Source organism: Schistocerca gregaria, chromosome 7 (genome assembly GCF_023897955.1).
Source record: "Schistocerca gregaria isolate iqSchGreg1 chromosome 7, iqSchGreg1.2, whole genome shotgun sequence".
Classification (NCBI taxonomy): Eukaryota; Metazoa; Arthropoda; class Insecta; order Orthoptera; family Acrididae; genus Schistocerca; species Schistocerca gregaria.
Genome location: NC_064926.1, coordinates 240,857,006 through 240,882,544, shown reverse-complemented (window position 1 = coordinate 240,882,544; position 25,539 = coordinate 240,857,006). Strand labels below are relative to the sequence as shown.

The 25,539-nt window shown below is 43.8% G+C and overlaps 1 protein-coding gene across 1 annotated transcript in view; it reads left to right on the top strand.

The window, feature by feature from the left end:
• Positions 1-25,539, top strand: part of LOC126282188 (protein kibra) — a 209,365-nt gene that overhangs the window by 96,701 nt on the left and 87,125 nt on the right. Inside the window, exon 2 of the mRNA XM_049981718.1 lies at positions 7,615-7,724. Coding sequence (XP_049837675.1) covers positions 7,615-7,724 — 110 coding nt within the window. The remainder of the gene's footprint in view (positions 1-7,614; positions 7,725-25,539) is intronic.

Sequence of the window (25,539 nt, the reverse complement as noted above, 5' to 3'; positions counted from 1 at the left end):
GTGTATATATTACATTATCATCTTCAGACAAAACCACTCAGTCCCACTTTCATTGCCATGGAAATACTGGGTAGCGTAGCGGAATATGCGCTGTTGGTTGGTTGGTTAGTTGGTTGATTTGAGGGAAGGCGAGCAAACCGTGGTCTCATCGGATTAGGGAAGGATGGGGAAGGAAATCGACCGTGCCCTTTCAAGGGAGCCTCCCGGCGTTTGCTTGAAGCGATTTATGGAAATCACGGAAAACCGTCGTCCTCCCGAACGCGGGTCCAATGTGCCAACAGCTGTGCCACCTCGCTCGGTAACATGCACTGTGCTGGCTTTCGTAGCCTCTTTATTAATCACATTTCACTTCTTCTAACAAGAAATCTTTGTACAGTTTTGAAGTATGTGCTGCTATTTTTAGTTTAAACCGTTTGTTTCGGTATTCTTGTACACAGAGATATAGGTATGGGAATGGCCTACTATCGGGAATAAAACTTAGCTCCGTGATCAGATGCTGAAGATATCCGAATCATCCTCTGCCAAAGGCGACATAGGCTGCAGCGTGGAGGGGCATAGGATAAACACTCCCAACGTTGTCAGGTTTCCAATCTTTGCAGCCGCTAATTATCATCTATCTATCTGGCTCATGAGATTGAGTGCATCCACTTATCGGCGATAGCGAGGTTCAAATCCCATTTGCGCGTCTTTATTTCGATTTTCATAAATCGTTTCAGGAAAATGCCAGGCTACGACCCATTTCCCTCTCGGTCGTAGCCCGATAGTAGTGTGGCCGCAGTCTCTAATGGAAATCAGGTCGAAATGATAAACAGTAACCTTATTTCTATTTTTAGTACTTAGTCTATTCAGATTAATGCTGGTTTCCAGAGATAAACTTTTCATTTCGAAGAAATGGAGCTGTATTGATCTACAATACGTCCCAGAGCTCAGTGGCATACGCTTTTTACAGAACTATAATTTCATTCATTGTCATAGCACTTGATTAACTCGTGGTCTCTTTCTGTCGTTTGGAACCGTTCGCTGCAAGACATACTTACGATAATGCCTACGATGCAAAACGTTGCAGGTCTTCCACCAGGCTTTCAAACCCAATTTGTTTTTAGCCATTTAGATCAATTCCTGAGTCGAGAGCTGGAATGGCGATTGAAACGGGGTGATAAAAGTACATATTATGATTGAAAGGTACATAGGAGCGGAAGTTTCTAATTTCAAATTTCTCTTCATTATATGCTCTTTCGGAATCATACTTATCAAATAGTGGTTCGATGGAAACTTCAGCGGTTCCTCGAAAGACGTTCGCCATACTCCGACTGCCGTAGATTTTGTAAGCAGTTACAAAAGCATGAATTGCTGTTGAACTTTGTATGCTGGTCGTCGTATATTCCGTTCTGAACAGGAATCTTTATATGTTTTCATTTGCAAACTTCGACAGCAGTGTTTTGTATAAATCTCTTTATAGATCTGTGACCTATCATAGTGGGCGAAAATAGTATTGAGAATTTCATAACTGTCATCTGTGATGGGTTGTTTTAAGGGTCTAACAGATTTTAATCACTCCCTCATTGTTTAAAGTCTCCGTTTGTTTGGTGCAGATTTTGGCATAAATATTAGTCTCACTATAATAATAACACTGCATAACGCACAGTTTAGTGAAAGATGCTGTGATCTTTTTCATCGTACCAAAACGTAGAAAAGTGAGCGTTAACATCTTATCAATATGGAATCCATTAGAAATGGAGCAAAATTTTGTACTGAACAAGGATGGGAAAGGATATAGGCAGCATTATTATTCTAAGGAAGTATACCGGCATTCGCCTTAGAGATTCTAGAAAACCACGGAAAACTCTAATCTGGAAGGGCGGATGAGGACTTTAAAACCCGCTGCTAAAGAACGTGAGCCCAGTGATCATTGCGCCAACTGTCACGGTGACATCTTAAAGTTGGTGAATGTGGTTATAAACGAAGCGTGAAACAGTTGGATCGGACAGAATCTATTTGGTTAAGTCTTCGGTGCGCAAACCCGTGCTATGCGGTCATCTACACGCACGAGGAAACGTGGCGTCATAAGCAAATCTTTCCGTGTGAGCATAAAGCGGCTACTGCCTACAAACCATTCACAACTTACAACGATTTTCTGATCAGAGTGAAATTCACTGATACATCCACTTGTGTATCAGCTAATTTGGATTCTCGATTGGTCAAGCTGACAGTTTTCCGAGGATTTCTCCGGTAGAGGCACTGTCAAAAACAATGGCTCGCTCCACTGGGCGTTAGGATTCCGAGGCCAGGCGGAGAAATCCCAACGATTCGCGAGGCGCCTAAGGCGAGTTGTGCCGGCAAAGAATGGGGGCTGCCGCAGGGTTTCGAAACTGTGTCCTCGGCAGCGGCGACTCCCACGCTGACCTTCACAGGCGGCTGAACAACTGGCCGCGGCAATGCGCCGGGCAGAGCTGGGCCGTACTGTACTGGTCGTGTCGCGATCTTCCCCTACCCGCCCGCCGTCCACGCTCTTTAAATTACCCGCCAGCTGCTCGCCATTCTGTGATCTCAACACTACCTGGATGGGCAACTCCCGTATCTGAACGTACGACGTCTGCGTGCCTGCAGATTCCTGTCGTCTGCTTCCCATACTATAAAGCAGTTTGACAAAAAGAAAATTATCATCAATTGAAATGGCAGATTACTGTAACCAGTCGCAAGTTATTTTATGTCCAGTACACGTATAAAAGGCTTAAACATGCGTCATCTGGTGGGTTTATGTCAATTTATAAGGCATGTACCTATTGTATGTACAACTTTTGGTTAATCTGTAACACTGTCTGGTAGCAGAAAACGAAAAACAAAACACTGTTTTACGAGGGGCAATCAAATGAAAACCGAGCACTCGCCACAACGGGACCATGGAATGGTTCTTCGCACGCACTCTTGCGCTTCCTCGTCCGATTGAAACGGACGTCCACGTACGTCTTTCTTTAAGTCGACAAAGATGTGAAAATCACACGGTGAACGATTCGGGCTATATAGAGGATGTTGCAGTCTTTCCCAACCAACTCTCTGAAGTGTGGGATGGGCGTTATCGTGCAACCGGATGATTCTGTCCGACAGCATTCTTGAGCGTTTTTATTTTACGGTGCGTCGCAGTTTCTGCAAAGTGTCTTCATGGCGCTGCGCATTGATTGTGCTTCTATGTTCGTGGAACTCGACGAGCAGAGGGCCTCTACAGTCGAAGAAGAAGTCGTCATGACCTTACCGGAACTTGTGTGAACAGCTTTGGATTTCCTTGGCAGGGGGAGATGTGGGATTCTTCCAATGTCGGCTTTGACGATTGCCCTTGGGCTCGAAAAGGTGTCATGACGTGAGGTCATGATGACCTTCTTCTTCGAATTCAGTGGCCTTGACCACTGAAAGATATTCAAACTTATTTTACTGTTCACTCATGGAATCAAAAACGTCCACATAATATTGAGCCTTGACTAAAACAGTCTTCTGTTTTGTCTTTTGCTATCAGACAATGCCGCAGGTTACCCAAAAGTCGTCCATACAATAAATGCATGTCCCATTAATAGACATAAACCCACCTGACGATGGAGGTTTAACCCTTCGGAGCGCATAGTGGACATGAAATAATTGTGACTGTTGACTGTAATTTGTAGTTTCAATTGATACTCATAACAGCCCCGGTGAAAGAAGTTTTGAGCAGTCTGTAAGTGATTCAGGTCAAAAATTTAGGGCTCATCTCGATCATTGGTGTTAGTTTTGTGTTTTTTTTTGTCATTTTGTTGACAGTGAATGATCAATCTTTGGTAACGCTAGTCTCTCTCCCCGGCGGCGGAACGTCGGAAAAACCCACTAAACGTCGACCGAAGATCCTGACGAGCGCCAACACGCGTTACGTCATTAAGGATTAATTGCTAGTTGTTGTTGAAACGCACTCCAGTCAAATGGCTTTACCACTTTGCAGGGATAGTGCCACCCCCAGTTCGAAGAGATGTAGCCGCGAACGAGGAGAGAAAGAAACTATGGAGGGCTATAGCGTACCTTCCCCCTGGCAGGAAAAGAGTATCAGAAATATTCTAACAGCTGGCTATGATGAGAAATGTACGACTTCGAAGTTCATCAATGGAGTGAGATCTGGAGTTGGCAGATCAAAGGTTTATCTGGTAAGACGGGGCTATACTGACCATGATATCACAATGTGACTGTGGAGAAGACCAGACTGCTCGTCACATGCTTCAATACTGGCTGTGTTCAGCCTCCTGCACGGATGCTGAACTTATCAAGGAACAGAATGTGGAATGAAAGTGCCCAACTCTGGGCAAAAGTAATATAGTTATAACTGTGTATAATATGTATGTTTCTTATACGAGAATAAATAAATAGTACTTAAAACGGGGAAGCGTCGTGGGAGCGCAGTATTAAATTGCTTCATAAGATGACGCCCACACAACCAGAATAATTCCTTCCTTCATATAAACTAATCTTTTTGCGGTCTCTGTTACATTTTGTTCCTGTAAATGGCAATAAAAATTACGATTAAATTTGTTGTACACAATTGCCTGAAAAAAATCCTGATAACTTGCCGTTTAATACCCTATTGAGAGAAATACCCTGCCACATTTACAGTAAGTTTCTCTGTGATTCTGAATAGCAACATAGTGTATGTGCATTATTGCAGATACAGAGTATGAAAGGATATATTTCGTTTTCGATCGGGAGGGTGGTGTCCTTAAATGAATGACTAAGAACTACTTCCGCAGTTCCTTCGTAGTGTTTTATCATCAGCAGTGGCGTGTTTGAGTGAACGTTGTGAACTTCGCTGAAGTGGCTTCTACAATGAGACTCCTCACTTTAAGAATTACACGTACTTAAAGATTCGGGTGATACAGCTTCTGTCGATCTGTACTGCATCTCTTGATTGCGTTTCGCGCCACACTAAGACAGAAAGAACATTATCATTATGGGCACTGTCCACCGCGAAATGGGATGCCAACTCGTGTCGTTGCTGGCACATGACGCGATAATGGGAGACCATAAGCGCAGCAGACATGAAGGGGAAATTATTTTAGTGACGACGAGGGGCGCAAGTGGGGTAAGTCACTGATACAAGCGACCTTGACAGAGGGCAGGACGTTACGGCCGGGAGCCTGGGAACGAACATCTCGGAACCGGCGAAGCTATTCACGTGCTGGTGTCTGGAGTGTTTGTGGAAAGTGGTTGAAGGACGGCGAATCCACGAGAAGGCGACAAGGTGTTGGACATCCACGCCTCATCACAGAACATGAAATTCGGAGGCTTGCCCGCTCTTTAGAGCAGGGTAGGATGTGACGACAGATTACAGTGACAGCGGAGACACCATTGTTCCTTAGCACACGGTTTAGCATAAATTGTTGAACATGAGGCTACGCAGCAGACGACCCCTGCTTTTTCCCATGTTGACCCAACATATAGTCAGTTGCGACTGCAGTGGACACGGGATCATCGAGACTGGACCGTGGATCAAGGGTAACGCGTCGCGTGACCGTATGAAACTCGTTTCTTGTTACTCCAGGCCAATGATCGTGTACGGATACGCCGTCATCCAGTTAAATGACAGCTCGAAACAGTGCTTGTGCCTGATAGTAAGTCACGTTAATGTCTTGGCCACCAAATTCATTTGGTCTGAACCCGATGGAACACTTCTGGAACGCTGTTGGGCACCATCTCAGCGTCCACGAACCACGGGCCCGTATTGTACCGGAATTGTGTAGACCTCTGGTGCCAGATATCTCCGGAAACCTTACAAAGGGTTGTCTAATCCATGCTGTCCAGAAACGCTGCTGTATTGCGATCCGAAGGTTGCCCACCTTGCTATTAAGCCGGTGGTCATACATTTTTGTCTTATCAGTATATAAATAAAGCCGTAAGTGAAAATAAAGTAGAATAATTTGTCTGCTTGTCAGTGTGCAGAACTGGAAGTGTTTTATTTTGCATTTTAGTGTCATTACGTGGACAACATTTTGTCGTACGATGATCTTTGGCCGACACACTGTTATCCGATATAGGTTTAGTCAGAGATCTCTGCTTACAATCCAAGCACAAAAAATTGGCCTCAAATCGTCATGTTGCCCGTGGCTGAATCACTCGTACTTTTGACAGACAGTGGTGGCGCCGATTTGCTAATATTCCGATTTAGCCCAATCCTCAACCGAATTACCCGAAAATACACTTAGTCTGCTTTGTTTCAATATCTTAATTGTAGGAGGCGGTTGTACAGTTATCACATTACCAAGAATTGCAAACGTTGTATACCCTACTTAAAAAAAAGAAAGAAAAAGAAAAAGAAAAAAGAACCGTATAATACTTGGAGTGCCGTTCTCTACTACTAAATGTAGAAATAGTGTAGTTATTATAACCGAAGCAAAACAAATCAGAGCTATTCGTGTACATAGACTTTTCAGTAGTTCTCGGTAGTAGCCTATACCAAGGAGTTCCGCTGTTCGTTTTCTCAGCCAGCCCGTTTAGCACTTGACGTAATGTCACACATAGATTAGTGAAACTATTTCTGATAGCATAGTGTGAGTCGTCCTTCGTTAGTAGTTTCGTGTGTTGTCTCTCATCTGTATGTGTCACGCACACAGACTGTACGTGTTGTTGAGAATGTAGGAAGCTCTCGCCAGCTAAGAGTTATCTCTGGAATGTCGGAGATAAGGCAGTAACTTTATCGCTGTGTTCTCTGATTCAGGAATGTGGGCATTTTCGTCTAACGAGAGACGTGATCTTACTTCGCCTCCTAAAGTGTGGGACGTTAGCCCACACCTACAGTCGAGTTTACACGTCTTTTTACAATTAATGTTAAAAAGTTTTTATTTTCTACAGTGTATGTTTCCGTGCATCAACAGAGACAACTTTACATTTTATGCACACTTGTGGTCGTCTGCCAAAAAGGATAAAATAAACTTGGTTGGACTCAGTTTGTTATTATATTTTGCTTATGACCCTATTTAATTTTACCTAAATTGCGGGATGAGTGCCTTCTTTCATTTCCTCCTCTGCGCTTATGGAAAACTGATGCATTTCAGTTCCTTGCGTCGTTTTTTAGGGCTTCTCAGCATATGCGTGTGACATGTATCGCCTTTTGACATTTTAAGAAATAATGCCCTTGCCTGTGGAACGGGGAAACAGAGACTTTTTCTGTCTGCTGGTTTCTAAGTAAATGTGAGCAAAATAACAACAGACGCAAAGTAAAATGCTGGCCCATAAGCGTAAGATAACTCTGTGTTTTATATGTTTGTATCTGGGATAATACGGATTCTTGGCGCAGATTTCTTAGTCACATGCCAGAGACCGAGAATTTGCGGCACCAATGACCGTACCTCTTCTAGGACAGTGGCTCAGATGCAGAAGATAACTTGTTTACATCACAAGAAAAAAATACTGTTGCATCAGAACTTGTATCAGGGGGAAGCCTCATTTTACTCATGTTTGTAATATCGTCCAGTAATGCCCACGGTCGAAAACAGTTTCAGAATGTGCGCTAAAATTCATTTTTACGTGCTTCTGTTATTTTTAGATATGTTTATAAAGCTTTTCACAGTCAAAATGTGTATACGGTAATTTGTTTTGTTTGACTTGCAGGTATACGAAGCCACAGACTTTCGCGGACTGCATCGGGAACGAACTACCTCTTGGCTGGGAGGAGGCGTATGACCCACAGATAGGATCATATTATATCAACCATGTTAATCGTAAGTATAAACATCTTTTGTCATTTTAATATCTGTTGTCATAAATTTAGGCGCTGTCTTCATCGTAAAATAAACGTATACAGATGTGATGGAAATAATTTTTGAAAAACAGAGAGGTATCTATAACAGATTCTGACGTGTAGCTTCATTTATAAAAAAAAAGAAAAACAGTATCCCAAAAAACTACTTGTGGCTCTATCTGAGTTTTATATTATTGTCTGCTCGAACGGAACAGCCCGTATTCTTTTTTAAGGATGTTTGGAGTAGAGACTCCTTAGGCAGGGGTTAAGTTTTTCATGTGAAACATACTGCGCTTCTATCTGCTGCACAAAGGCTGCAGAAAGAACTAAGTGTTAATAAGGAAAATTTTCCAATAACTATGTGCTGTAAATAGGAATAAAAGTTCGCACATACTCTCTGTACATTATCAACAATTAAAACATGCCTTCTGTAGATTTAATTATTAATAATTTTACCCTTATTCTCTTAACAAATGAATGGCTTTGCGTACTTGATTTAATAGTCAAATTGTATTCACTAGACATCAGAGCAAATTTGCATCTAAAATAAGCAGCTATGGATAGGAAATGGAAAGTTGTGTAGCTTTGGCTTCATCTTCAGCTTAGTTAACTAGTAACTGTAGTCTTTTACATAGCAAGTGTTAAGCTTTTCCCTGGTAGTTCAAATGCACACACGTCTGCGAATTCATCGCTCATTAACTATCGTTACGGCCATAGCGCGAGCGTGCTGTATTTGCGACCTATGGCCATACGGAAAAGTTTGCTCTATTCTTCGTCCCATATCCTGCTCTGGGCTTATTCCCGGATTGTTATTAGAAGCCTTCTCCAAAAATAAGACCACTTATCTCCTTCTGGTATAGCAAAACGCACCACTTGTGGAAAAGTCTCTTACAGCTCGTCAGTAAGCACACAAACGAGACCCAATTTCTGAACCTGTTGAGACAAAGATTCGGAGGAGGAATTATCTCTTTCCGATTGCGATTAGGGCAAAGATTTTCACGTTTTGAGGTTGATAGTGGAGGAAAGATATACCGTGCATGCTGAAAGTTGTGGCCGGAGCCTACTAGGTTCGTTTTGGGGTTAGACTTTTTCTTGGCTCTCTCTTGATGTGCAGTATTCTCGGTGGACTGTTAAACAATGCTGCGAGACTTCTTTAAAAAAAAAAACAGGAATTGCTGTTTGAATTGTCGTATGAATGCTGAAAATTGCAATAGATGAATTGGAAGGCATCGCTGCCAGGAGTCATGCCAGCAGAAGTGAAAGTTACCCTTCGAGTATGTTAGTCGGCTCGGGCCAGGCTGCCCGAAGACACTGCTCCTGTAAAAGTCATTGCTACCGTCTTAACATTGAGGTACAAACTAGGTATCATTGTTCTGTCACTATTTATTCATGGAGTATAATGGGTGTTTTTTAAAGCCTTTTGCATTAAACAGGTCCACTGGTATGGACTGAACATTATCACGGCCATCACTGAGACACTATTTCGTGTCTTGGTCAGTCGACTTTGTGGCCTGTATAGACCTGCCTGATTCTGGTTGGTGGTAGAATTTGGAAATTTGTGGTAAGTTCCTATGGGACCAAACTGCTGAGGTCACCGGCCCCTAGGCTTACAAACTACTTAATCTAACTTAAACTAACTTACGCTAAGGATGACATACACACACTTGCCAGAGGGAGGACTCGAACCTCCGACGGGGGGAGCTGCGCGAGCCGTGACAAGGGGGCCGCGCGGTTACACTGCGGGGCTGCGTTTTGTTTCAATGTATTTTTGTTTTATTTGCATCAAATCACTCTCTGGTTTCATTCAACAAAGAATCTACATGTTCTCCACCGTGATTACTGTGTGCTAGTGGCTCTTGTTTTAGATATTGGATAACTTGCTTTTGTGCTTTCTTTCTCTTAGCGTTTGTCAGAAGCACGTTCTGACGCCACACTCGTCAGGGAAATGTGGGAGAGGGAAGCCATGTGCGCAGTCTGTCTGTGCATCATATAAACTTTTGTTACTCGTTTTATCGTACTGAAACGGTTTTTGTATCATATTCGTATTATCTGAGGCAGAAGTTGGAGGACCAACTCAGTATTTGTGTAAAGAAGAGTGGGAAACCGTCGAAAACCATACTAAGACTGGCTAGTTTACCAGCCCATGATAATTAATCCGCCGCCCGTATCTATCTGTGGTGTCCACTTCCCCTTTTCACAAGCTAGCGCAATGCTTGTTACATTTTACGAGCAGGTCAGACCACGTATTTGTAAAGAGTGTCCCAGGAGGAATGGTCAGTATTCAGAGATATTAGAGAAACGCTAGGAAAAACTTCTTATGGACGTATGCCCTTTACCGTATGGTTTCCGAAATAGAACACATTTAATAAATATTGTTATTTATGGAAGTGGTGCTTTACGCACAAATGTATAAAATCGTATTTAACAAAGACAAATTTAAACAACGGAAGGTAGAAAATCTTAGTGACCGGATCTAAATCACAATAAGTGTCCCACAGGGTTCAATATTGGGTCCACTCCTCTTCCTATGCCAGAAAGCCGTCCCGGGAAAAGAAGTTGAAAGCACCGAGGTAGGTTGGGCTAGAATAAAATGTGAAAGAGGTTTGGTGGGTAAGATCCACAGGCGCGCACTAGCCCAAAAACAAAGGTACATTTAAAGTGCTCTGTCTCATAAACCATTCGGATTAGGGCATGTGCCCATATGTAATTATTTGCTTCAAATGAGCGTTCCTGTCATATCCCTGAATATTGAGCATTCCTCCAATACTGAGCATTTCTCCTAAGACTTCCAACATCGGTCCCTATTAAAAGAATCCAAAGTTCGTCTGCAGTGAGCGAACAAACGGGCGGAGGTCGATGACGAAGAAAAGGCACTACGTTTGCTTTCTGGCTGCAGTTCGTACTGGTACCGCGAGATACATCACGAGGACCTCGTAGCACGCGACCTTTGCCCCCATATCGCCAGGCGAGTGCTGATGTCTCGCACGCGAACCCGGAGTAATGACGCGTGTGTCACGCCACTGTTGGCCGCGTTCCAAAGGACTCGCGCTCACTCGCTGACTGTGGCATGTGAGATAGCGGCAGCATCCGACGTGCCAGGCAATCAGTGCGACGCCGCCTGGCCCGGAATTTACGTTTGCAACGACGATGTGTGTGCAATTTCTACTTTCAGAAATATGTTTTGTTGGGCGTAATATCTGTAGCAGCAATTAAACACACAAATCTAGTCCACATATATATGCTAGCCGTGCGGTCTAAAGCGCTGCTTCTCGAGCGGGAAGGCTTGCCGGTATCCGGCATGAATCCGCCTGACAGTTTAGTGTCGAGATCCGGTGTGCTGGCCAGCCTGTGGATGGTTTTTAGGCGGTTTTACATCTGCCTCGTCGAATGCGGGCTGGTTCCCCTTATTCCCCCTCAGTTACACTATGCCCGCGATTGCTGCGCAAACACTGTCTCCACGTACGCGTACATCATAATTACTTTACCACGCAAACATTGAGGTTACTCTCGTCTGGTATGAGACGTTCCTGGGGGTTCACTGGGGGCGAACCACACAATAACCCAGGGTTCGGTGTGGGGCGGCTGTGAGGTGGGTGTGTTGTGGCCTGTGGCCTGTTGTGGGGTTGTGAACCACTGAGGGCTACGGCTGGGACGAAGCCTCTCCGTAGTTTCTAGGTCCCCGGTTCAATACACAATACACAATTGCCTCCTAATCTGAAATTGAAGCGTAGTGAGATTATTTTCAAGCAAAACGCAATTCTCAATATTCGCTGATGATCACTGCGAGATTGTCACCTGATAGTTTTGCGGGTGCTTGAAGCGGTGAGGAAGGTATATAAGCGAAGCAGAGACTAATGGGGAAATAGTAAATTGGGAAATTCTTGGACGGAAGCGACTTTCACAAAGGGTAGGCAGTTGTCCCGACACCGGGGTGGGAGTATCTCAGTACCGACTGCCTGCAGCTCGTGGTCTAGTGGCTAGCTTAGCTGCCTCTGGATCACTGGTTCCCGCGTTCGATTCCCGGCGGGTTAGGGATTTTCTCCGCCCGGGTACTGGATGTTTGTGTTGTCCTAATCATTTCATCATTATCATTCGTGACAGTGTCTCCATTGGACTATGTAAAAACATTGGACTGTGTAAAACTTGGGACTTTGTACGGGCGCTGATGACCGCGCAGTTGAGTGCCCCACAAACCAAACATCACCATCATCTGTTCTGACCAAGCTCATCGGCTGTTCGCGTGCTACTATCGTGTGCTTCTGGCTAAGTGGTTGAAGGATGATGAGACTTACGAGTAGGCTACAAGGCGTTGAACATCCATGCCTCGTAACAGTTGGAAGTCGGAGGCTTGCCCGCTCTGAAAAGCAAGGTATATAGCGATCTTTGCGAGATCTGGCGACCGAGTACCCAAGTGTTTCGAAGTCCCCTGTTCAGTATACATTGTTGAACATCGGACTCAACAGCAACACGACCTTTACGTGTTCTCATGTTGACTCAACATCATCATAAATACGACTGCACTGGGCACGGGATCATCGAAATCGGACCATGGATTAACGGATCGTGTCGTCTGGTCTGATGAATAATGTTTTTTGTTACACCATGTCGAGGATCTTGCCCGGATACGCCGTTATAGGTGCGAACAGCTGTTTCGAAATTTCACCGCGACACGAACTCAGACAGTGGTGGCAGTATTATGCTAGGAGAAATATTCGCCAGCACTTCCATGGGACCTGTCGTATGATTCGAAGAAATCATGATAGCTCTGGCCTGCGTAAAATCGTTGCGGACCACCTGAATGCCTCCGTGCTTGATTTCTTACCCGACGGCAATGGCATCTTCCAGCAGGATAACTATATGTGTCACAAGACCAGATTAGTACTACAGTGATTTGTGGAGTATAATAGTGAACTAATTTTGTTGCCTAGGCACCAAATTCGCCTGTGTGGGTCTAATAGCACGTATCTGGGACGCTCTCGGACGCCAGCTCCGCTCCCTCGAAACACGAGCCTGTAATTTATGGGGACTGCGTGACCTTTGCGTAGCCGTATAGTAGCACATAGCTCCGGAAACCTAGCCGACTTCCCTTTAGGCCTTCCCCATATACTTCAGCTGTTTGCATTTCAACTGCATAAGTTACTTTGACGAAGTCAACTTATACCTGTTCTATAAATTTATTTGTCCTTCTGCCCCTTTTTTACTCTCGAATACAAAATTTAGATTTTTCAGATGAACTCCACACATTTTTTATTTTACTTTCAGTGTCAAGCTGCATTTCATTTCCATTTGCGCTATGTGCATAAATTTGTGTACTAGTTCTCTCATGATTAAATATCGCAGTATTCCTATTGTAATTGGAAGAATCTAGGCAGAAGATTTAAATATTAGACATGGTTGTAGCAAGCACAAACAGTTTAAAATGGTGCCACTCGCAATTACGAAAAAAACCCTAACCAAAAGTGATCACGTACAAGCAAATGATAGTTAGCAACAGCAAAAGATAGAGATCACCTGATGATGCCTATCTATCACAACTACTTTTACTTCCATAAGAGCATACTGATTTTATTCTATCGTAGCTCGATGTCATCTGTGGCACTATTTCTTGCGGTGATCGCTGTGCCGTCGTAATACTTTGTCTGTGGAATGCGGCTAATCTCTCCACGTCGTGCTCGAGTGCCTTTGAAGAGTAATTGTCTTCGCTATCAGAAAGTCTCATTCAAGAGCATCGCTATCTTGATTTCCAATCGCACCGTCTCATATCGGGCACCTGTTAAGCCGACTCCTTTATTTCTACATTCTTACCGGTGTTGACATACAGAATACTGCCTCGACACGAAGTCTTCGCTAGGCAAATTTTGGCGGTAGAAGGCTCATGAGGGGTGTCTCAGAACTGGTAGTTAGAACGCTCTTCTCTAGACATTCGTCAGAGGAACTGAGACAAAACACACGTGTGAATTTCACTTCAATATATGTGAACTCAAAAAATAAAAAATAATAATAATCGTTCCCTTACAGCCGTGTGTGTTGAAGTGTTGCTTCCGGGAACGGGGAGCTGCGCCGGCGCCTGATCGAATCCACCCGGCGGATTAACGACGAGAGTCGGTGTGTCGGCGAGCCTGGATGACGCTTTTAGGCGGCTTCCCACATCCCAACTGAATACCGGGCTGGAACCCAGGTTCCGCCTTAGTTACACGATTCGCAGACATTTAGAAAATTTCCGCGCACTTTCATATGAATAACTCTACTCGCAAATAGTTGGGATACACATATTGTGTCGCGGGAGGAGGGGGAAGGGGCAGAGTATCCGGTCACCCATTAAATTAACCGTGCAAAATCTGTTAATAACCTTGCCGACCCTGCGCCGATGCGGGACGCAGGCATAAGAAGAATATGTTTGAACTAAAAAATTTATAAAATCATCAAATTAAAACTTTGCAAAATTTCTTCGAATAGTTCATGTGCTGTTAAATGCAACATTGCTCGAAGAATGAGGAAGGACAATTATTTATACCAGACAGGTCTTGTGAATGTCACTCATGCTACTGCTGAGCGTCTTAGATGGAACTACTGTCGTTTCAGTTCCTCTGTTCTAATGTTGCCTTTCTACGTTGGCTGTATCTGAACGTAAGCGCTTTATTAATAAAAAAAATAAATCGAATTTTTGCCTTTTTGGTCGGTACTTTCGAATGATCTCCACGGAAAGTGCTTAGATGTTCGTCGTATCAGATGTCGCAACAGGAGAAACTATGTTGCAACAGGAGAACCTCCAGAACGGTGCGTCTTTGTCATTATCCTCGATTGAATAGTCTGAGCGAAAACTACTGGACGAAAGTCCTAATAACTGAGATCGCCGTTGCCTTTCTTTGTTCCGGAAACGATAAGCAGTGCATCGAACACAAGACGCTGTGTACACTATGACGTAATTGCTCTTGTAATCACAAATATTTACTAATTAGATTTTAGACCTAAACTACTGTATCCTCTTGCATTCTTAAACGTGGCCACATCGAACCTTAAGTCGTAACGGTTCAGTACGCTAAGGAGAGTTTACATGGGCCACTGTGCCGAAAAAACTGAACCAAAGAAAACCGTTTTCAATTCGTTAAAATCACTAAATTCATGGCAGAATACGGCAGCGATGCGACCGTTCATACATAGTAGTTTTATTTTCAAAATGTCTTCAGAAAACGCACATAACTGTCGTCTTGACATTTGAATATACCAGTATATATTTTTCCTGTGTGAGAATTTTTATTGCGGGACAGTGGGTGAGGGAGTAAGATTTACCTTGAAGGTTTCATTCTAGAAGATTTATCATGACTGTCGGACAGTGGAATGTAGTGCGGTGCTTAACAGAGCCTTGCGAATGGCGCGGTGGTTGCGCAGTCACATTGCAATGGTAAAACTACCATGCGTCACTCCCCATCCAGTTTTGATCATTTGCCAACTATTTCATCTCTTCGATACAAGGAAAAAAGATGCAATACCATTGCTGACGCTGCGCTTGTGGAATGTACTCATAATCAATCATTCTATTCTGCGAGAAGACAGCGTACCCTACAGTCTAGATGTATCCTTACCTTGATGTTTTTGTCCTGGGTAGAACAGAATTTCATTGCGGAGACAGGGTTCTACTTTACGTTTTTGTCAAAAAACTGATGCACAAACAGCTATAATTGCTTTAGTTAAGTCGTAGATCATATTTCCTAGGCTTCCGAGCAGTTGGAAGCGTCTGAAATCAGGCCGCCTTCCGCAGTTACAGAAATGTTTGCCGTTCAGAAATCGTTTCTAAGAATAAATTGAAGTGAACGAAACTGGTGGCTCAGTTCTCTGGTAGCTCCCCTGCATCCACTTGACAAACTTTCAACATCGTTGCCGAAAAATAGTCAACCCGACGTACACTAGGCAGAAACTGACATTTGTATGCACGAGGGATGGACTAGTCAAGTGCACTCAGACTGACGCGTTCGGAACAAATTACAAGCCAAACCATCCAAATCCGACATTTTCGGAACATTTCATTTTATTCCAAAAGTACATAATTAACTTTCGTAGCTCGATGATGAAAAGTCGAATGTGTGGAAAGAACACACGTACGTACGCAAGCACGCATCCCCCCCCCCCCCCCCCCACCCTTCCGCCCACCGAAACACACACATAAGCGCGAGTGCGCGCAAGCATAAGCGGCTGAGTCGGGCTAGAGTTTGTTAGATGGCACTACAGGCCTCTCGGCTGTGAGTTAATGACGAAAGCAGTAATAATTGTGTTTCTTCTGCATGTGTAAAAATCTTCTATCCTCTTCATTTATCGCTAGTGAGTGTCACAGCACTTATGTATGTGCCTTTCTTGACAGCTTTGCTTTTGTCTAGAACGGTGTGTAAAATCCGCCAAAGGCAACTATGGGTAATGTAAAATTAAGCATCGGTCCTCAGAAAGTTTGTAATACGTTGGAATGGATTCGTGCCATTCCCAGCGTGAAACTGATGTCGAGGTATTGTTGAGGCTAGGTGTGAGGCTACTCATGTTGGTCTTTTTTTGCAGCAGTTTGAAATAGCTACTCGTGATAAGTAACATGATGCTCGAAATGATATACTTGTTATCTTTGAGCACGCAGATTAACGGCACGCGTCATCACTGCACTGAGCTGATTACTTCATTATTAGACCAGCTTTTCAGTTGCTGTCTGTGGGAGGAGTGACTTGAAATGTAGAATGTAGAGAGAACTGGGATCACATTTCATAAGTGTGTCTGTGGAAGAAATCTTTCGACTGATATAGTTGGTAGAAAGCATTTTGCAGACGCAATACATAACTGTTGACGATGCTTCTTTTACAGGGCTCTTGTAACTACACCCATGCCAACGAACGTGTATGAATAAAACATTGAGAAGTGTAATTTACGGAAAGATCTCATGAATTATACTCGTGGTAAACAGTCCTTGTCCACCACGTGTCACATTACACCCAAGTAAGTACGCGATGGTGAGTGATGGAGTCCAAGTGCCACGAACTATCAGATATCGATTTAGTCCCCGTTATCACCGGAACTGTTACGAGCCTAATAGCGGAAGCTAAATATAGTCGTAGCCTTCCTTCAGAACCGTTCCGCTCATAATTAAGAACAAATGTGCATGATGGACACCTTAATTCAGAGTCTCTCTGTATTTCGTTTCGAACGAAACGAATTAATTGGTGTCTTGGTGTAATGTGGTTGGGGAGGGAGGGGGGGGTAATTCAACAATACGTCGTGTACTCCTTGAGTTAGCGTACATAAGCAAGAACAAATCTCAAAGCTACTCTCCACTTATAAGTGTTTCCTCTTCTCAGTATCATACGTGCACGAGAGAAAGATGAGATTCGTATCTGGGGCAATCGTGATGGCGTAGTATCTCGACTACAGTATAGACGTAGCGACATACCTCAGCTGATTCTACTTCCAGCGTACTGCTGCCACAGTGTATGTTTCTTGTGTGCGCTACCTAAGATTTTGCCTCACCTGCGACGATTTCGAAGTTTCTCGTGAGCGTCAAGAGGCGGAAATAAGGGGAGTAATAAAACTCGAATAAGCAATCTTCTGTGATTGAATTTCTTTTCATAATTATATTCCTGTACGCTATTGTCTTAGTTAGTGGGCACTTTGTACAAGAACAGAGACAAACAAAAACTGTCTACAACGAGAGGGTGTGTGTGTTTCATGGAGTGGGAGGGGTGAAGGAAACACAATTTTTTACATAATGGAACTCGGAACAGATGATATACTGTGGTTATTAATCACCAAACGAACTAATGCTACCATTTTAAAATAGCCTTCTTGTACTTAACTGTGACAGTACAGTCAGTGTGACGTTTGTACGTATTAATTTGGTCTCAGGTACATAACGTTCAAATACACGCGAATACTTTCTACATTCACATTTTAGTATAGTTAACGTTGGCTGGCTAATCAAAAAGCAAAGAACATCACTAATGGAAGGTACAACACTATTGGAAGCTTTTAGAACCCAGGATCATCTGGAATGTTAGTTACAAGGAGAATCGCGGCGGACGACGGAATAATTTTCAAGTTTCACGAGAAACGGCTGTGACTGCACTAGCTGCTTGTCAGTATCCATTACATACTACATGTTCTAGCGTTATTCAAACTGATACTGATATTTTTTGGCAACACAACGGGACATGTACGCTGTTCACAGTGCTCTTTGTACTGGGATGTGGAAGGATAATGTTGTAGTCAACAACAGATAAAAATTTTATTGTGTATTTATACACCCTGACACGTTTTGAGCACTGTCTCTTCTCACATAAGTGGACAATACGAGGTCGTGCTGTGTATGAAAATATTTATGACAGCAGTTAATGAACAGCGAACCAATTCATTTACATGAATTAGTGGAGGCTTACAACAATGCTGTTTTTTAAATTTCCACATCAGATGCACAAAGAAATCTAGGAACACTAAAAACAATATCTAGTAAGACTCAACGTTCCACATTACAAGGTTTTGTCACATTAGTTTGAAGAGCCTCTCATGTTACGATGGTAACATACTTGGATCATATGGGTCTGTTTCTGACGAATTGCATCTCAGAAGGAAGAAATAGTTGGTGTAAACAGCGTCGCGAATCAGAAGTAGAATCGAAATAGCCAGGACAAATTTTTCAAATGGCTCGGAGCACTGTGGGACTTAACTTCTGAGGTCATCAGTCCCTAGAACTTAGAACTACTTAAACCTAACTAACCTAAGGACATCACACACATCCATGCCCGAGGCAGGATTCGAACCTGCGACCGTAGCGGTCGAGCGGTTCCAGACTGTAGCGCCTAGAACCGCTCGACCCACCCCCCTGCCGGTATCGCCAGGACATCTTACGGTTAGCGATAGCTGCTCTTATGCACAGATATAGTGGGTCCCCCATCCTTTCCGAACGATATGAAGTATTTGCAATGAAAACTAATGTCAGAGAAGCGAAGCATTGCTTAAATTTGACCACGTGAAAATATGCAAATGATTTTGTGAAACTAAAAGTGCGTCATTTGCGTTTTACTGCAGCTTGATAAGAGGTGTAGCTGTAATCCATTAGCGAGGTTGTTGAAGGAAGCGTACGGAAAACAAACGTTTGCGCCAAACGTTCAGTTACTGATGCGAAGTGTTACGTTCAGACAATTGTTTTAGTTTCTTGCCGGCATTTTCCTCGCTGAGGGATCGTTTCAAGGTTCAAACGTTGTTTAAGGTGTACAAGAAGTTCCCGTACTCCTGGATCAAAATAATATATGGCACATTGCACTGCAAAATAAGAACGAGATGGATGAACTAACGGAAAACAAACGTTTGCGCCTAACGTTCAGTTACCGATGCGAAGTGTTACGTTCAGACAATTGTTTTAGTTTCTTGCCGGCATTTTCCTCGCTGAGGGATCGCTGGGGTCGGTAATTTGTTTCGCGATGTGGCGATGGAGCTACAGTTTCACGGTGCGACGGTGGAGCAGCTGTGCAGGCGAGTAAAACAAGCCGCTCAGTGCTGGGAACGCCAAAACGTGGCGCTGCCCATCAGTTAAGCCCAGCTCGCAGAGGTCTCTGCTCTGGGCGGCAATACGTAACAGCGCCGGACTCAAGCTAAATATTGCCTCCGGCTTGCTGACATTTGATTCCAGCTGTAGCTTAAAGAGAAATGAACATGTATAAATCAACGCAGCAACTTATTCTGAACTTCGTAAGCCTATTCGTGCTTAGCATTAAGCACAACTAAGTTCCCATTTATCTAGTCGGTTGTTAACAAAGACCCGTATGAAGATTCTCTTAAGCAAGTGATATATACATATTTCAAGGTTCAAACGTTGTTTAAGGTGTACAAGAAGTTCCCGTACTCCTGGATCAAAATAATATATGGCACATTGCACTGCAAAATAAGAACGAGATGGATAAACTAACGTACTGTATCGACAACTCAGTGGAATTGAATGAAAGTGCGGAAGCATGTTGCTAGAGATCTTTCAGTTGTGCACAGAAAGCTGGACGCCAAATGGCGAGTGTGACCACATGGTGAGTGTGACAGTACCGTCAGATAGAGCTGGCCCGGCAACTCGTGGCAGTTGAAGGGACGTGAAAAGACAACGGGTGGCAATCAGCGAGCAGTTACGGTGCACTGTGATGCTGTTCTTCATTACAACATAGTCAGAGACAACATTTGGATGTCTTCATACAGGGAAAACATATCGGGGAATTGGAAGTAGGACGAAGTGTGGCGGATGTAGCCCAGAAATTTGACATAGTTCACAGCGTTGTTCCAGGTGCACGGGGAACGTTCTGAACCGAAGCAACTGCTGGCCCGAAGGAGAGGAGTTAACTGAATCAACAGGTGACCGCTACATTGCGCCACTGGTTGGGTTAGGTTGTTTGGGGGAGAGGACCAGACAGCGAGGTCATCGGTCTCATCGGATTAGGGAAGGACGGGGAAGAAAATCGGCCTGTCCTTTCAAAGGAACCATCCCTGCATTTGCCTGGAGCGATTTAGGGGAATCACGGAAAACCTAAATCAGGATGGCCGGAAGCGGGATTGAACCGTCGTCCTCCCGAATGCGAGTCCAGTGTGCTAGCCACTGCACCACCTCGCTCGGTGCGCCACGGGTAAGAAGGGACCCGCGTCAGACAACGGGGCCAATAGCAACCACATTTAACATGACTGCAAGGCATGCAATCGCAGGCTCCGCTGAGCCACGGCGACTGCATGGAGGTAGTCTCTTTGCCATCCTACATGTACGTCCTATTTCGTTGACACCCGCACATCGGCGGAACTGTCTGCGATGGTGCCAAGAGCAGATTGACGCGACCTTCGATGAGTGGACTCACGTGCTGTTCTCGGAAGAGAGCAGACGCAGCCGGAGGACTGTTTCGGGAGGTACCGCAATGCACTCCGTGTGTTGTTGTTTGGGGAGGCGTAATGTTGCATGATCATACTGGCCTCCAAATGTGTACTGTACACTCGCCTGTCAATGTTATTGTGGCACTGTACACCTTCGCCATGTACGACTTTTAAGTGGTGCACTCGGCCTGACTTCATTTTTGTGGATGACAATGAGCAACCGCATTGCACAGTGCATGCGGAGAATCTCTTGGAACGAGAGGATATTCGACGAATTGTCTAGTCTGGTAGTGCCCCCTTTTTAAATCCCATCGAGAACGTGTGGAATACGTTGGGGAATCGTATTGCAGACGTCCACTTGCATCCAGTAGCTGACAGCCACGCTGGTTGAGGAATGGAACGCCCTACCGCAAGAACTTCTTACAGTACTGCGGCCAGCGAGGGAGCTCGTTGTAGAGCACGCATTGCCGACCGTGGTGTTGTCTAACTGAGATATTAACCACGTGTGCGACTTGTCCAAAAAGAATTTCTATTCAAGTAGGCTTTTTAAAAAATTGCTTCGTACGCATATCTCGCGACTACATCCAGGCACATATCATAACATGAGAAGGCGAGTACCTTTCCAATTATCGCACAATTATTTCTTTGGAGCAGAAGAGCACAGCGCTACTGTATGAACTGCGAAATATCTCATATTCTGCAGAAAATAACAGCTAGAACCATACACAGAATTTAAAAACGGTAAGAACAAAGCACAATAGGCTGCTCTCTGCTCTACGTCATCAGATACTTCAGTAACAAATATCGGGCTGGCCTGGGTGGCCGAGCGGTTCTAGGCGCTACAGTGTGGAACCGCGCGACCACTACGGTCGCAGGTTCGAATCCTGTCTCGGGCATGGATGTGTGTGATATCCTTCGGTTAGTTAGGTTTAAGTAGCTCTACGTTCTAGGGGACTTATGACCTCAGAAGTTAAGTCCCATAGTGCTCAGAGCCATTTTGAACTGCAAATATCGGACTATATCGTTTTATTTTCTGATATTTTGTAATATGATCGTGCATTATCAGCTTCAAAGTAGCGATGGCTATAAAGCAACTGTTTTTTTCCCCAGTTTTGCAAATTCAAGAGGGGACTGGCGACTCGTCGGACATCCTGCAAAGGAACACGCCATCACTATTTATTTATATTTCTTTGCTATTTCCAGAGCCTTCCGAGTAAAAACTACATTCTCATCTTCTATAACTCGGTTTGGTCGTTTATCTATTTCATTTTCTCTCTTGGAAGAAGTATTAAAATATTATTTTTACGAAAATTCAATTCAAAATAATTGTAACAATGATTTTAGATTGAGTAATTTATTTCCACCGTTGGATATTTTCTGCGTGCATCATTGAGAAAACTTGCCATTGCCATTCAAACTTTTCTTCCGGAAACATTTAATTGAGTTCCTTGCTATCACATTCAAGAGAATCGTACAGATAGAATGAGTTGTCCTAGTGTTAGCTATTGAGAGTTGTGAAATGGTAGAGAGCGAGCGACATTTAAAGCTGTCAGTAAGTGTCAATGAACATGGAACAAAACCTTCATTCACTCCTGTTTTTCTGTATACTGAAATAGATCCCGAAGAATCGTTTAGCAATTGGTTTCTTAAACGAAGCGGGACAAGTCAAATCCGAAGAAGCGGAGGATTTTCCGTGTCCGTGCGTTTATTATCGTTGTTTTGACATAAAGGACAATATGCAGTGGTTCCAAGCTGTAGACTGTTCCATATAAGTTCTGTTTAAATTTTTTCCACAGCTGCTTCTGCAGCGCCGATGTTTGTTTCGTGAAAATTTTCTCGGAGTATAATTTCCTGTACTTTAGGGAAGTTTGGCCGTATCTATTATACGGAGGGATACTGTGGAGTAAGTACAGTGCATCCATTCATACGGTCCTGAAGTAGTTCGGGCAAGAACAGCCATGGTAACGATTCTTGGCAAGAATTCATCTGTGCTCACTGCAAGTTTCCTGCGAAAGCTTAAGTGACGATAAGAATAAAAAACTAGCAGGATCAGATTAGGTGAAAGTACCGACGAAGTAATAGAACTTCTTTTCCTGTTGTGGGGCTCACGAGAACCGTGTACAAAATGAATCGTTGCCCAGTTGTGGTGAACTTACTTATGTCAGCAAAGTGAACCCACATTTGTCAACGAACAATTAGAGCAACAAGTTCCTTTGCAGATTCCCCACACAGTCCACACTGATCCAATTAATTGATACTGAGTTATCATTCACTAAATCCGCCCACATGTTAATAGCAGTTTCTTGTCGTCAGCCAAAAAGTAGATTCCTAAATGAATTCAATCTCATACAGGGACGATTCACCGATACGGCGGTGGCTATTTCCTTCGCGTATGGTTTCCCATCTGTATGTTTCGTTTCTGATGACCTCGCTACCAGTGAGGCGTTCAACTTCAGCAGCGCTGTATTACTGCAGATCAGATCGAAATAGAACTGGTGTTGTCTCTTTACTGCGGTAACCATCGACTAAACACTGTGCGAGAGACGAACTGTGTAGAGTGTAGATTCTAGAACACAGCGAATTATCTCTCAGTGCTTCTGAGCTGTTGGCTATGTGAATTTCATGTACCACCGATAAAGTTGCTATTGATGGTCGTTCGGTCACCGGAGAAGCACTGTTTGTTCGAAGTCAATAATTCCTGTAATTGTTCTGCCTCGGTCCTAAAATTGCTTTGATCGCTGTTACCCAGTTTCTCACAAACAACACGAAATTTGTGAAATTTATTATACTACCGGTGTAGTTAACGTTAATACCATTTCGATATAATCTTGTGATTTTCTTCAAATGTATGGAGTCTTACACACTTTACTCTACTATTGTACGTCGTAATCACCTCTTAAATGCTAATATAATTCAGGATGCTTTGAGAAATTTTGTTTAAAAAATCGACTCTTGTGACGAGTCGACAGCTAATGACAGTACCTATAGGGTACGGGCTTCCTCGTTGACGTTATTCGCCCCAGATGCCTCGAGCAGTAACACAATATTTTTATTGGCGTTCCTCAGGCGTCTGCCGCAGCGCTTCGTGATGGGCTGTTACCTCTCTCAGAGAGGCTCTGCCGAGACTTTTTTGGGAGCCATAATGTGTACCATAGTTATCATCTTGTTCTTATTACCGTCCCTCTTGGAAACCGAGGCTCTCGCGTGTCTAATGTCTGTTACGTGCTTCATTATTTCTTATTTTGGAATGCGGGCACGAATTACCTCGTCGATGCAGCTCGTCTGCGCCCCGGGCGATTGGGACTCGTTTGTATACACTTTGTTTATAACTCAAATGTTTTTACTGCAGCAGTTTTTCAATGTAGGTACACGGTAGCAACTTGTAATAGCAGCTACAGCCGGTACCAGCTGATGACTAATAATAGTATACGCAAGGAAGTGTCCACTACGTGGTTATGATGTTAGGGTGTGCGCAAAAACTATTTTTCTGTTAAATCTCTCAAGGCACGGAGCTATGCTGAAGTGTAGGTGTCTGAAATTAATGACGGATGTAATCTGACTTGCAACGCGGCTCTGAGGCCACGTTAAACTGTAGGCTGGCTGGCTGAGCCAGCTCTAAGGTCGGCATTCCAGCTTCTGTAAGACCATACGTACTAACGCACTTTGGTGTTCATAACAACCTCGGGGTTGATGTCAACCTTACCTATAAACTGAGTACCGTTATTCTGTGATAACCACTTCATTGACGTCATTAGTTCTTAAATGGTGAAGTATTTTTGAGTTTGGTGTTAGTCTTAAACAATGGACTTTACTGTAAAGGACGGTTTTAGGAAGATTCGCTCGCGTGAAACTTTCCTCACATGATATCTTGCGAACCATGGGTGAAGGACAAGAGGCAGATTCCATATTACAAAATTTCCGAAAAGTGTTTCACACGGTGCTCCATTGCAGGCTGTTAACGAAGGTATGAGCACACGGAATAGTTCCCCGTGATATGTCACTGGCTAGAAATCAATACGTTCTCATCGATGGCGAGAGTTTATTAGAGACAAATGTGTCGTGAAGTGTGCACCAGGAAAGAGTGATAGGACCGCAGTTACTCTCCCTATGCATAAATGATAGACGGACTGAGTGAATAGCAATCTGCGGCGGTCTGCTGATGATGCTGTGGTCTACGGGACAGTGTCGTCGGTGGGTGACTGTGGGAGGACGCAGGATGACTTAAACAAAATTTGCAGTTGGTGTGATGAATGTAGAAAAATATAAGCTAATGCAGATGAGTAGGAAAAAGGATCCCGTTATGTTCCAATATAGCGTTGGCAGTCAGCTGGTTGACACAGTCAAGTCGATTAAATATCTTTGTGTGACGTTGCAAAGCGATATGAAATGGAACGAGCACATTAGGATCGTAATAGGGAAGGCGAATGGTAGACTTCGGTTAATTGCGAAAATTTCAGGGAAGTGTAGCTCATCTATAAAGGAGACCACATATAGAACACTACAGCAGCACATTCTTGGGTGTCGCGCTGGTATTAGGATCCCCACCAGGTCGGATTAATGAAAGACGTCGCAGAAATTCAGAAGCGGTATGCTAGATTTGCCTCCGATAGGTTGGATCAGAACACAAGAACTACAGAGATGCTTACGGGAACTCAAATGGGAATCCCTTGAGGGAAGACCACGTTCTTTTCGAGAACAGTAGTGAGAAACTTTTGAGAATCGACGTGTGAAACTGTCTCCAGAAGGATTCTACTATCGCCAACATACATTTCGCCTAAGAACCACGGAGATAACGAGATAAGGTATGGGAACACATAGGCAGTCGTTTTCCCCTCACCCTGTTCGCGAGTGGAAGAAGAAAGAAAATGACTATTAGTGGTAGAACGTACCTTCCGCCACGCACCGGACGATGGCTTGCGCAGTATATATGTAGA